At 35.9% G+C, this 15,318-nt stretch overlaps 1 protein-coding gene across 2 annotated transcripts in view; it reads left to right on the top strand.

Annotated features, from left to right (window-relative positions):
* The window catches only part of LOC135210751 (phosphatidylinositol 3-kinase regulatory subunit alpha-like), a 584,655-nt gene that overhangs the window by 106,133 nt on the left and 463,204 nt on the right, over nucleotides 1-15,318 (top strand). For both annotated transcript variants that reach the window (XM_064243583.1, XM_064243584.1), the window contains one exon: nucleotides 1,011-1,103. In XM_064243583.1, coding sequence (XP_064099653.1) covers nucleotides 1,011-1,103 — 93 coding nt within the window. The remainder of the gene's footprint in view (nucleotides 1-1,010; nucleotides 1,104-15,318) is intronic.

The raw sequence follows: 15,318 nt of genomic DNA on the forward strand, positions 1-15,318 counted from the left end.
ACTTAAGAACCAAGTGTAAACAAGCTGACTACTCTCTCTCTCTCTCTCTCTTCTCTCTCTCTCTCTCCTCTCTCTCTCGTCTCTCTCTCTCTTCTCTCTCTCTCTCTCTCTCTCTCTCTCTCTCTCTCTCTCTCTCTCTCAGACAATCAGACACGCACACTATCGATCCCTTTGATTGTCTTTGTACCTGATATATGAATAAAATTGATTTTATCAACCTTTGCATACTGCAACCAATTTGGTTTGCTCAAAGGGTTCCTGTCTCTCCTCCCTCTATCCCCCAAGCCGGCCGGTGCCATTTTTACCAAACAGTTCGTAAATTGTACGTAGAAAAAATAAAATTGAGAAAACTTTACTTCATATAACATACTGTTTCATTACTTTACACTCTTAATTTAACTTTTGAACTCATTAATAATAGAAAAAATGTGAAAAGGGGGACTTTGTGGGTTGGCTGGAACAAACTATCCTGATTCCCTTTATTTCTTATGAGGATATTTGCTTCGTATTTCGAACAAATCATACTTCGAACAGTCTTCTGGAACGGATTAAGTTCGACGTACGAGGTACTACTGTAGTATATCCTTTTAGTATTATTAAATAAAACTAAGCTGTTAAAGTAGTAATCTGTTTTCATTTTTTCTATTTTATATGATTTTGGTTAAGTATATTTTTTGTTTACCAGTATGGTAGATATGGTGGTGTTTTATGTAAATAGAAAGTTTTATGGGGTTTCTTGAACCAATAGTTAGTTTTCAGTTTCTTGATTTGCATAAACTGTTTATCAGAAAAGTATATCATGTTTGCGTTATGTATTTTGAGCATGTGAAATAAAGATATGTGTATAAGTATTCTTGAGAAGGGTTTTCTTTAATAATAAAGATATACGTATAAGTATTCTTGAGTAGGGGTTCCTTAAGAAAAAAAAAAATATATTTTTAGGGTTTCACAAGGTTAAAAGGTTGAGACATGCCGAGAGAATATTCTGATTGAATAATTTTCTTTTCCAGTTTCAAATCGACGGGGATCTGGTCACACTTCGCCCTCTGGTCAACATAATCTTGCCCAGTACTACTTTCTTACACCGGTCCTCTGCGCTCACTGTGAGTTTTTGTGTATTGTTATTATTATTATTAATTATTATTATTATTGTACTTGGAAGCAGACCCTCTCTCAAACATACTTTATTAAATGTGATGGCTACCTCAGCAGCGTTACACTCGTAGAGATTCTCCTCTATTTTTTGGATAGTGGCTTTTTTCTTACTACTTAAACAGGCTAGTAGAGGTAGCCATCACGTTTAATGAAGTATATTATTATTATATTATTATTATTATTATAGGGAACCTGTTAAGCCCAGACTAAAGTTGTCCTCATCTTGGAAAGCCTATGTCAGCAGGTTTGTCTCTTAAAAAGGTGCCTGAAAATTCTTTTGAATAGATGAAGTTTATGGGATGGAAAATGTTGGAAACAAAAGAGTCCCAGAATTTAGAAGTTAAGTAATCCTCCTCTTAAGAGGGCAAGGACAGTTTGGTAGAGGAATGTTGTCACAGCTTGGTGACATTAACAGGTATTGTTCATCACCATTGTAACCAGATATATTAATGGTTGAGGAGTCATTTTCTGCTAGTTAACAATTATGTCCCATCTAATAAGCATACTGTATGATATTGAAAAGATATATATATATACAGTATTTTTCCATACAAATCTGTGACTTTTAACATAGTCTATTGTGTTTTATATGCAGATTCCAGCCATGTCAATCCACTTGCAAAACAAGAAAGATTAGATGTCTGAGATAGGTTACTGTTTTTGCCAGCAGAAAGTCTCATATTTAACTAATCTTTATTATGGAGTCAGAGTCTGCAACGGTTGAGGTGTTAGGAGGAGGGCAGTTTGGTTAAAAAGGTGGGTTTGAACTAAAAAGATAAAAAGAAATAGTTCTATGAGGAATTATATTTGTTTCATCACAAATCCTTACTACTATGTTCACATAATCTGCCTACATGCAGACAGATTATGTGGCAACATGATTATAAGGGAAATATGTGGAAGTTGCTGATGTTTAGTAGGTTAAAAGGACAAGAGAGCTCCAGGTTGAAAAGCTTCTAAAAACTTATAGCTCCCAGGGGGAACAGAGGTTCAAGAATTGGGCTAAAATTATACTGTATTTTAATGTGGTGGGAATGTGAAAGTTGATTAGAGAGCCCAAGCAACAGGAGCATTAACCAGTGTGGAAAAGAAAATAGTCTCTCATTCAAGTGCTGGTCCAGAGTCAAGTTATTATTGAAATTCCATTACCCTAGGGGCAAGGCAAGTGAAGTATTTAAGGTAATAGCATGTGAAAGAAAAACAACCTAAGTCAGAAAGAGGGCAATTTCCCAAATTCATTGTATTTTAAGAAGAGTAGACCTGCTGTTGTTCGTGTGTTCTACTTGCTGGTTTTATTGTTGCTGTGAACAGAAAAAGAAGTAGGTGATTGTTGATCCAAGGTGATGAAGGGTAATGGCAGGTGAAGTAATGGAAGAAGGCTGGTGCTGTCGTTGGGGATACTTGCTAATGCTTGTGCTGAGCTCACTGATGTTGATGCTTGTGTTCACTGGTGCTAATGCTCCATAGTTAAAGGAGCTTGAAGGTAGCGGATGGGTGCACTCACTGGTGCTGCTGTTGATGCCTGCTCATGGTGGCACTCACTGGGTAAGGGAATCTTGATTGGCAGCAAGTGAGGACTGACATTAATGCATGGCTGTTGCTGGAGCCGATGGGGCATAAGTGTTGGTTAGCTGGCACTTGAGCTTAGAAGGTAGCAGGCAGGACTAGGTGCAAGTGTACATTTATTATTTGTGTTGATTGGTGTTGGAGACAAGAGGCTGAGACAAGCTTGAAAAGCTGGCTAGCAGAAGAGAGATCGGCACACCAGAAGCAGGAAGTACATTCAACAGAGGACATGCAAAGAACTGGTAGTTTGTCCAAGCAAGGAAGACTCATCAGCCTGGAACTTGGAGGAGGAAGAATTAATACATGTACAGCTTGAATGCATAGTGACTGGTTGATATTGCAGTTTGAGTACATGAAAAAGTTTATTGGGTGGGTCAATCTTGAACAAATAAACAAGAGATGAAGAACTTTGAAGTACTCAGCAAAGACTTGCACCTGCAACTTGAACACATACCTCAGAAGACAAGATAGAGCCAACTTGTACAGGGAACATGAAGAGCAACTGGGGGGAATAACAGAACTGTAACTAGGAAGTGAGAAACAAGGAGCCAAGAGCTTGTCATCCCTGTGCACCTACAAGTAGGATAACAAGTAAGAAATCAACTCTTCATACTTCACAATTAAATATTAGGCATGACATGCTAAATAATATCATATACAAATCAATTACTAATCTCCATGCTAACTACCTGACACCTCTATTTATACACAAATACGTACACTGTCATCTGTAATACGTATAATCACTGCAAAATAAAAATCTTAGCAACTGAGCAGCTGAGTGCTGGTAGTACAACTAATGTGTAGCTTGCTTAAAACTCATCAGTTCACTTTGTTATCACTAGCATTATGAAAAAATATGTAATGAAAGAAATGAAAGTAAAACATGCAAAAGTTTAGGAATTTCTGGGAGTTCTTGATCAGATGACAGGCACCAGGAATGATTTGGTTAGACACCAGGAATGATTTGGTTAGACATCAGGAATGATTTGGGTAACTATTGGAGATGGAAGGGACTGCATGTGTGGTAACCTGCTTCATCTAACTGATCATCCTTTTCTTCTGCCAATGGGTTTACATGTCTAGGATTCGTTTTAGACGCACAAAAAGCCCATGTTGTTAATGTGATTGTGATGAACAAGTTAAAAAATATTTTTTGCGGTATTGGGATGAAACAAAATATTTTGCAGGGAAGCTACATTATCCTAGCTCATGATCTGTTTTGATGTCAGGTTTTCCTTCATTTGGATTTCTTGGATTCCCACCTGGTTTGAGTCTTCACCCATGCCCTTCTTCCATGGTTATCTGGGCCCTCTTAAGGTCTTCATCCTGTTATTAGCATATTTAGTACTTTGAGTAACTGGTTCTCCATCCTTTTCATATTCCCAGTCTTTGGGATCTCTACCTGTTTTTCATCCTCTGGATACTACCTCATATACTAGTTATACTTCTTCAAAAAATCTATCCATTTTTTGTTTGGTAATGATTTGCTTTTTAGAGAAGTTACTAGCTTTATACTGTTAGTATTTGATCTGTTAGGTAATGAGATACTTTAACGTCATAATCCATTACTTTTCCAAAGCAGCAGACAGTTCTACCTTCTGAAAGTCTTACCATTCACTGTATTGAAGATTTCCTTTCTCTCATCACTCCTAGCTCTTGTGGTACATTTAGACATCAAGAATCCCCTACCCCATTTATGTTTTGTTATCCTTGGTATCCTCTGTGTTACATGTGATTCTTAGTATTGTTTTCACCCTAGTACCTTCTCACAGCATCCACATGATCACTTTTCCATTTTGGCCTTCTACTTTGTTTCCCATGTGGTCACCAAAACCTTAGTTTTAATAACTTTGGTTCTGCCAACAGTAGCTCTGATACATCTTTTTTGTATGCCTGTTTAGCAGCTCTCTTTTCATTACTATAACAAACAATAAATAGTAGAAAGATTTACTAATCAGCAAGATTGAAACTATAATCAGTTTCTATTTGCTAGTGTTAATTTTCAGTCTTGTGTTCTTCACGTATCTTAGTCTTCCATTGATTCTACTTTCATGCCAAAATAAACTGTAAATGAGCTGAGCTTTGTTGGATGCAGGCTTTTGTCTCAGGCTCTTTTGAGCATTAGGTTTTGTATTATTATGTAGTGACATCAGTAAATGAATTTTCTTGTATTCTCTGCAGTTGTAATGTACATCCAAGTGCTTGTCTTAGTATTCTTGTCATTCTTTTTCAAGATTTTCAGATATTAATTGTAACTTCTTTGTTTCTGCATTATGCTTCGCTTGTAGTGTCTTTCATTCTCAAAATATCCAGGTTAAGACCCTTATAGACAGAATCAGCAGAAAATAAACTCAAGACGGCTGTAGAAGGGTAATCAGTCCAGATAGACACAAGATATAGGAAAAGGTGATAGACTGATAAATATGAAGGAATAGAAAATAAAACCAATGCACTTGATTTCAGTTGCCTGATTGTAAATGTGTTATCGGACAGTAATCATATCTTAACAATTTTTTGTAGCCTTTCCTCAGCACCTTTCCCCATTAGGTACATATTGTTCTAGATACCTCAATACAGTATTCTATGCTTTTCACTCTAGTGTTTCTCCTTTTACTTTGAATATTACTGACTGTATTTGGTTTATTCATCAGTGACTGCCTCGTTAGCTGGTACCTTTTCGGTTAGTTGTTGTGTTATGTCAGAGTCCTTCATTTCATATTCATAATCTTAATGCAGCACCCTGTAGGTGGGTTGTGACAGCAATTCACCTCACGTAATGCACTGTAGGCATTACTATATGTTGTTTACAGTGTCCTTTTGGCCCCTAGATGCACCACTCTTTAGTTTTTTGCTACCTCCTTTCCCACTTCCTTTTTTTTTTTTTTTTTTTTTTTTTTTTTTTTTTTTTTTTTTTTTTTTGCCACTCCACCTCCCGTCCTTTCTGGTTTTTTTTAGTTAGTGAATACTGAAGGTTCCAGAGCGTTTGACATTATACAGTAGATAAGATTATATAGTTGTATATACTTTGAAAGTCCTTTGCAGAGCACCTCATTGTTTTGGAAGTATTGCCCTTTGATAAAAACCATTTTTCACAACTGTAAGTCATAATTATAGCCTGTAATTAACTTGGGTTCCAATGGTTTTCATATTTTCTGCCTATACTTTTTTTTTTGGCTGAAACGATTACTATTAAGTATTGTGTTCCTTGTCATTCCTGTACGTTGTGTGCTGAGATTAAGCACAAGGGTTGAAACTGCTCAGTCTTTTTTTTTATTTTAACCTCCATTCCCTGGAACTATTCTCCATTTTCGTTCCAAGGGTAATGAGGGGTCATTGAGGGGATTCTGTTGTCTGTTGTGAAGTCTGTTGTGTATTTGAGGTGCAGATTGCTGTTATATTTTATTTTTCAGTACTGCACATGTAGATTTTTTTCCAGCATCGAGCAGTATACCCTACTAGGGAATAGCTTCAGAGAAACCACATTGTAGTGGATACTGCCACCCTCAGATTTTTTTTTTTTTTGCATAGGTAAGATGGGTGAAGAAGAGTGAGGGCAGTTAGCTAGCTAACCATGGTAGGGATTTTGTCCAATGAATTGTGGATGAATGTTCTGTGTAGAAAACTTACTGAACAGTCACTTCCAGCACCGATTGTATGCATAAAGGTCACCCTTTTGTACATTAATTCCCCTACACACACACACACACACACACACACACACACACACACACACACACACACACACACACACACACATACTGTGCTTTTCATATGTATCTTATATAGTACCTGTCACACCATCTATTTAAAAAAAAAAAACAAAAAAAAGTCCATAGCTTGACCTAAGCTAGCTTTTTTTTTTTTTTTTTTTTTTTTTTTTTTTTTTTTTTTTTTTTTTTTTTTTTTTTTTTACTACTTCTTTGTACAGTATCTCCACATTTGTAACTCAGTCAAATCTTTGTACACCCCATGTGCTAACAAACATTGACCTCAATAGCTTCAACCATATCTTATTTTATTTAATTTGCTTCCAGTATCCACACTTCACTTCCATGAGGGAGAAGTGGCTCAACAGCCCCTTCGTAATGTCCCCACTTCGGTCGCTTCTCGTCCCAGTCTTTTGCTCACATCCTGCCATACCTTTCATGCTTCACCTACCATTCTGTGAATGACCTCTCCATTTTTTTTTTTTCTTTTGCCCACGTCCGTTATACTGACTCAAAAAAACCTTCACGAATCATTTACCTCCATAACCTTTCTCATACTCACGTTTATTCTTGAATACTACGTGTTGTGTGTGTGTGTGTGTACACACACTGTCGTTATCCTGTTGATTATTGTGATTGTATATGAAAGTCTATTATGAAAGACAAAGTATAGCAGCTGTGCGTATTATTATTAAATATAAGAAATATAAGCATTAGTGTTGTTATTCAGCTGTAATTTACACAACGCCAAGATATTTTCGTGGAGAAATCACTATATATTATAATAGTAATTAATAAACTTAAATATAAAAAAATGGATCGTAATGGAGTGAAATGAATGTATAGAAAAAATGTAATTGAAATGACATGTAAGAGTTTGAAGTAAAAGGTGTTAGATTTGGAAAAAAATCACCCATAAAATGAGATAAGGAAATAGATTAGAAATAGTAGCGAGACCACCGAAGTGACTAGCCTAACCGGCCAATACTGGATTCGAGGTATTACGTCAGTGTCAGTAATAATAAACTGGTTACGATATTTTTTTTTTTATATCAGATGTATAAATAGTACTAGTATTTGTAACGGCAGCAATGACAGTAGTAGTAGTAGTAGAATTGAGTATTGATTTGGTAATTATTATACACTATCCAGTTTAACGTTTAGCAATCGAAGACGGCGAAGTTGAAAAAAAGAATAAAAAAAACGAAGTACGAGTTAGAGCAGAGCTATTATTGGCCCAGGTTGGGATGGGGGGAGGGGGTGATTGATTAGGGGTTCTGGGAAGGGGGGGGGGGGTGGGGGTGAGCAGCCAACTTGTAACATCTGGGAAAGCCACGGTATCAACTTGGCCCTTAGTGACAGCGGAACACGGAGTACGAGTCGTTAAAGTAGAACGGCAAACGGACTAATATCCTGTATTTCGTTATTAGGAGGGCGTGAGAGTGGCGCCAGGCAGTCTAGCAAGTCAATTGTTGCCACAAATACTTTGACCTTAATGATCTTCATTTCGAGGGTTTGGGGCTCAGAATTTGGCTCTGGACGTACCACACGGAATAGCTTGGTGTAGGCGCTGACCTTATATACTCTTAGAGAAGCGAAGCGATTATTAATGCAATGCGTTTCAATATGGTTAGGAATGCAATGATGACTGGATTATCGTGCGTTTGGCAGCTTCGGCCGAGCCGGTGGTGGAGGAGTCACCTTCACGGTGATTCATTTTTCCCCGCGACGCACGCAAGAACGCACTAACTTATACCAGGAACATAGCAACAAGGGATCTCTTACTGACATTACGGTCGAATCATTTAACTTATTTCTTTTTTTTACTCTCTCTCTCTCTCTCTCTCTCTCTCTCTTCTCTCTCTCTCTCTCGTCTCAACTTGGCAGAGGACGTTCCTCTTTTGCAAGAAGACCCGATGGGCGTTTGGGAAAAGCATCTTAAGAGTTACGTAGAGAAGAACTTAAAATGATGACATCATGATCATCACCATGTCACATTAGTTTAGTTATGTACTAAGTCACGTCGTTAGTTCATGGTCCGGAGTACACCCGGCTTCTTTTTACCTGTAAGTGTCCCTATACTGGCAAAAAATGAGTTTTATTGTATTGGAGAATTGGTTTTTTAATATCATAGAGAATCGAGAGATCTCTTCGTACGTATGACGAGATTTATAAGGTGGATTTATGGGTGTAAATGGTTGTAGGCTGATAGCTAGGAGACATAAGCCTAGAACGAAACGATGTCTTTGAAGCCAAATTCCTTGTAGTTATGTGTTCGAGTGTAATTTGTAAAAGTATTTCCGAGGCGAACGTGAGGTACAGGTGTGTTTTGGGAAAGGGTGGTTCAGTTTTAAGACTTCGTGGAAGTCTCCAACCGACCCGGTGGAGTTCCTCCTCTCCCTTCTTAAATTTACCCAACACTGGTGAATATTTTGGGTCGCTTACCGTTTGTGGCCATATGTGGTTCACAGAAAGGAAGGGTTTTTGGGAATACAATACATATTCACTTCAGAATTATTGATAATTAAGCTGTTTGTAAGTGTATGAGACAGAGAGAATACCGAGCAGTAGTTTCTGTGAAATAGGGTTTTGTGTTAATTTATGTTTTCATTCCATTGACTATGGAGTTATATCACAGGGGTTTATTACTGAAGTTCTTGTATACGAGTGAGATTAAGGGGAAGGAGGTGGTTTCCCTTGGTAAAGACATTGCATTAAATTTATGTAAAATAATGATCTGAATTTCAGTTTGAATTGAAATTTCTCGCTCTCATTTTTTGCTCTATCAGCGTTTATAAATACCGCCCAATCAAAAGCTTTGTTACAAGGCATTATTAGGTGGTGAATATATATATATATATATATATATATATAATATATATATATATATATATATATATATATATATATATATATATATTATATATATATCATTTTTTCTTAATTCTCTTGGTCGTACTTTTTAGTTTACTCAGAAGCAAGTGCTTCTGAGTATACTAAAAGTACGACCAGGTGAATTACGAAAAGACGTTTCTTTTATTAATTCATAATATATTATATATATATATATATATATATATATATATATATATATATATAATTATATATATATATATCACAGGAAAACAGCAATCGTTCGAGATATATTCTCAAGGAAGCAAGGGAGACGTCTTCTGGTAATTTAAAAAAGGCTTTATTAAGCGACGTTTCGGGGTCCAGCCCGCCCATCATCACGGCTGTAAAAAGGATTAATATACATAAATATTGTAAAAAAGACTCATCCTAATAACTCACATACATTTCAAATTCATAGAAAACCTACTACAATGCTAAGAAAATTACCAACTCAAGTGAAAGGGAGAAGACGAGTGACCAGAAGAAGAAGGAAAGGTTCCAAGTAAACATAGTTATGCCAGGTAAAGAGGGGTAGCGGTAGTTTGATTGTTTAATTTTGGAACTATTGTTTTTTATGAAAAGCGATTCGAAAACAGCAAGCTCTTGAGGAGAAGAAGCCCTTGTAATGACTTTAAAGTGTTTGTATTCTATATTGAATTTGCATTTTTTTGAATGTTCACGAATGTTCGAGAATTCTGGTGAAGACAACCGGACACCTGTTCTATAACTCACCCCCCTGTGGCAATCAATGCGGACTTTAAGAGCCTACGTGGAGGCCCCCCGACATAATTTCCCAAACTACATTTGGGACACGAAAATAAATAGACCGCATTGGAAGTCAGAAGAGGGCTCAGCTTTTCTTTATATCTAAATAAAGACCCAATAGTTAATGGGTTTTCTTAAGATTAGTTGGCTTTTTATGGCCGGACAATATTCACGTATTAAACGTTTAACTTTGGTATAAAACGTTGTATCACTGATAAACGGGACACTAGCAAAGAAAGGCATTCTAGGAGCAGTTGGTCTGTTATTTTTCTCTATTAATTTATTATTTAAAAACTTGTTTAGGTATTTGAAGAAAACCTTAGCTGGATAGCAGTTATCGGTGAAGTACTGTTGTAAAAGAGTAATCTCATTGTGAAATTCAGACCAGCCAGAGGAGAGAGAATATGCCCTGTGGAAGAGTGTATATAAAGCGTTTACTTTAAAGTTAAAACTACAAAAGCTGTAAAAATTTGTCCCTATCCAGTAAAAGTCCTTTTTCTAAAAATTGAGGTGTTAAAACCATCCGTATTACGTGACACTTCTATATCTAAAAAAGAGAGCTTATTATCATTTTCATAATCAATTGTAAACTTGATATTAGGGTGGGCTGAATTGGCAAATTGTAAGAAGGAATCAGCTCTGTCTCTGTCTCGAAAAGAATAAACGTATCATCAACGTAACGGCAGTAAAAGAGAGGATGATTAGCTAGAGGGCAATTGTCCAGCAACCGCTCCTCCAGTTCACACATAAAAATATTCGCAAAGACTGGGCCTAAAGGACTGCCCATAGCCATACCTCACTTTGTACATAAGACTTCCCATTGAAATAAAGGCGGTGTCCTGCACTGCCAAAGTTAAAAGCTTCTTAAAATTGTCATAATTAAAACCATGAAACAGAACATCATTATTAGTGAAAATCTTGTTTAAAATAATTTGAATTGTTTCTTCCAGGGATATTGGTGAACAAAGACTCTACATCAAGGCTAACATAAAAAGATCCGAATCTTGAGACAATATTCTTTCTTTAAATTGTTCAGCGTTTTTAATGATATATTATTTTATTGAGAGAACTCTGTTAATAGCGGCACTAAGTATTTAGCCAACTTGTAATTGGGGGCGTCATAAGATGTTAGAATCGGTCTTAAAGGAACACCCTCCTTGTGTACCTTAGGAAGGCCATACATTACACCATAAGAACCACCAGTGCTGCTCAGTTTTGATACGTATTATTGTTAATAATTTCCTGATCCAAGAGAGATTTCAAAAACCGATTGATTCTATCCTCACAACGGAAGATAGTGGCAAAAGTCAGGACTACCCAAACACTGAAATTTCGTAGTGTCATTTAGGATGTTTTCAACTTTCTGTATATAATCAGTCTTATTGATAAAACAACACCTCTACCTTTGTCCGGTCTAATAATGATAAGGTTTTCCTGTTTTCCAAGATTTTTCAGATTTCTAGGTCCTTTTTGTTAAAGAAAGGGTGTCCAGTTTGTAACTAAATTATTATAAGTTTTTATGGGCTATAGTATAAAGCTGTGATCGAAAGCTTTCCACATTGGCTGTCTGAATTTTGCACATGAGATTACTCTTTTTACAACAGTACTTCACCGATAACTGCTATCCAGCTAAGGTTTTTCTTCAAATACCTAACCAAGTTTTAAATAATAATTAATAGAGAAAAATAACAGACCAACTGCTCCTAGAATGCCTTTCTTTGCTAGTGTCCCGTTTATCAGTGATACAACGTTTTATACCAAAGTTTAAACGTTTAATACGTGAATATTGTCCGGCCATAAAAAGCCAACTAATCTTAAAGAAACCCATTAACTATTGGGTTTTCTTTATTTAGATATAAAGAAAAGCTGTGAGCCCTCTTCTGACTTCCAATGCGGTCTATTTATTTTCGTGTCCCAAATGTAGTTTGGGAAATTATGTCGGGGCCTCAACGTAGGCTTCTTAAAGTCCGCATTGATTGCCACAGGGGGGGGTGAGTTATAGAACAGGTGTCCGGTTGTCTTCACCAGAATTCTCGAACATTCGTGAACATTCAAAAAAATGCAAATTCAATATAGAATACAAACACTTTAAAGTCATTACACGGGCTTCTTCTCCTCAAGAGCTTGCTGTTTTCGAATCGCTTTTCATAAAAACAATAGTTCCAAAATTAAACAATCAAACTACCGCTACCCTCTTTACCTGGCATAACTATGTTTACTTGGAACCTTTCCTTCTTCTTCTGGTCACTCGTCTTCTCCCTTTCACTTGATATGGTAATTTTCTTAGCATTGTAGTAGGTTTTCTATGAATTTTTAAATGTATGTTAGTTATTAGGATGAGTCTTTTTATTATATTTATGTGTATTAATCCTTTTTACAGCCGTGATGATGGGGCTGGACCCCGAAACGTCGCTTAATAAAGCCTTTTTAAATTACCAGAAGACGTCTCCCTTGCTTCCTTGAGAATATATATATATATATATAAAATATATACATATATATATATATCCATATAATATATTATATATATATTATATCTATTTATATATTATATATTTATTTTTAATAATAATAAATAAATATTATAAATATATATACATACACAAATCTATATATATATAAATATATACAACATATATATATATATATATACCTTGCAACAAAGCTTTTGATTAGGCAGTATGTATGTATAAACACTGATAGGGCAAAAAAAATTAGAGAGCGAGAAAGTTCAATTCAAACTGAAATTCAGATCATTATTTTACAACGGTTGTTCACATGAAATTTTACAATGTTAACTTAAAATCCTTCAGGAAAGTGTGTGTTAGAGAGAGAGAGAGAGAGAGAGAGAGAGAGAGAGAGAGAGAGAGAGAGAGAGAGAGAGAGGCCACATTACGGTAACTGTGGTTAGGGTTTTTTACACCCACAGATTATTTTTTTTTTTCTCTCCTATTCCTGTTAAGTTTTTTCCCCCCTCGTTACCCGCGGCCACGGGTGGAAGGGAGGAAGATGTAAGAGGAAGTTTTTAATTAGATTAGCATGTAGGTTTTTTTTTTTTTTTTTTTTTTTTTTTTAGGCCATAGGGAGGAAGGTAATTCTTATATATATTTTTTAGATTCTCTTTTTGGCCACAAGATATTGTTTTTTTTCCTATTTAAAGAGGATATATGATTATTTCATATTTTATGTACAAAGTATGGAAGATTCTCTACATAGGCTCATGAGCACAGGGGGTGGTGTTGTGTATATATATATATATATATATTATATATATTATATATATATAATATATATATAGATAGATCGAGATAGAAGATAGAAGATAGATAGGATGATAGATAGATAGATAGATAGATAGATATATGCCACGAGGGAAAATAAACAACGGAGTATCCGCATATATCTTTATTTATGGATTTATCACGTTCCTAACTTTCATGATTCAGTTTTATATATATATATATATATATATATATATATATATATATATATATATATAATATGAGACTTTATCATCACATGTATCTTGTATCAGCATACGGAACAGAAATATTATTTTTTTTTCTTTTTAATTATCTGTAAAGTAACAAAGTCATTGATTTTAATGCCGTTTTGTTTTAATTTTTTTTTTTCGTATTTTTCTTTTTTCTTAGAATTTTTTTTTGTTTATTGAATCCATACAGATAATGGAATGTTATGAGGATATACTAAGTTACTATTTAAATAAATGTTCGAATTGGTATCATAGAGATAAAATGGTCTTATGTGTTTTATATATATATATATAATATATATATATATTATATATATATATATATATATATATATTTATATATAATATCACGGTAAGTTTCAGATCATCCAAATGATATTTATGAATAATTGAAAAACACCCCAAGAGAAGAAATATATATATTATATATATATATATATATATATATTAATATAGAGAGAGAGAGAGAGAGAGAGAGAGAGAGAGAGAGAGAGAGAGAGAGAGAGAGAGAGAGAGAGAGTCCTAATTGACCCTTTGTTCAAGAGAGAGGGAGCTAGAATGGGTTTCAAATGATGGAAATATATTAACATGATTCGGTATACCGGGAAAGTGTCCAGATAGATTCCGGCTCCGTGTGTGACAGTAACGGTCTGTAGGTGTAGTAGCCTGGGGGCCGGGGTGGTTGGTGGGTTGGTGGAATTGTGTGTACCCCTATTGAATAAAAAACGCCAGGAAATGGTTTTAGTGTTTCGGATGTTATATGAAGCCTGAGAAGGTCCACAATGGGCCTAATAATGTTACATAGGATGTAAATGGTGCCTCCTCTCGGGGGTGGGGGGGGGGGGGGGGGGGTCGGTGTCAAGCGTGTTTGAAGATTCTCAAAGGTAACTGCCTACGCTATGACCTTTTTGTGAAGAGAGTGGCTGGTTAGGTGCGAAAGTTGATCTAAATTGGGGCTCTTCGTTTAATCGTTCAATTCATTTCTTGAAGGAAATTAAATAGATTTGTGAATGAAAATCAAAATGAGTGTGGCGTAGAAGTTGCTGGAGTATTGACCGGTGAAAGTAAGAAGAATTTGATGATTGGTGAAAGAGTTAATTGAAATTAAGACAGCTCCTTGGAGATCAGCGTGACACATTTTCAGACGACAAGGGAGAAGAGGTTAGACTTTATATAAATGGACGGTAGGATAAGAGTAAAGTGTAGCATTAAAAGAGAGAGAGAGAGAGAGAGAGAGAGAGAGAGAGAGAGAGAGAGAGAGAGAGAGACGTGAAACTAATTTGACAAAATTATCTGATAGTTTGTAAACGACATAAGAACGGATTAAATAATGATAAACATAACATACGAGAACGCCTTTGTCGCGTGCAAATTCGCCCATGTGAAAAAAAAGACTGCTTATATTCTCGTGTGTGTTCTTGGAATATACAAGAGTGAATGTGGGCCAACAGGTAGGGCAAGACAATCTTGGCAGGGCCACTCGGCGAATTAAATAAACCTCGATGTGCAAGTTTCTGTCTTTGGATTAAAGGGAGGGAGGGAGTCTTGCACCCGCACGGAAGAAGGGGGTTGGGGATGGAGGGGAGGAGGAGGGGACAGGCGCCGTTGTTAAAAGGATAACCAATATGCAAATGTGGAAGGATCGGATTTGTCTTTTAGGTCACTCTGGTATGTGAGTGATTTCAGTTTTTCATTGTAAGGTTTTCCAATTTTGTAGCCATATGATTTGTGTAA

This window comes from Macrobrachium nipponense, chromosome 4 (genome assembly GCF_015104395.2).
Source record: "Macrobrachium nipponense isolate FS-2020 chromosome 4, ASM1510439v2, whole genome shotgun sequence".
Lineage (NCBI taxonomy): Eukaryota > Metazoa > Arthropoda > Malacostraca > Decapoda > Palaemonidae > Macrobrachium > Macrobrachium nipponense.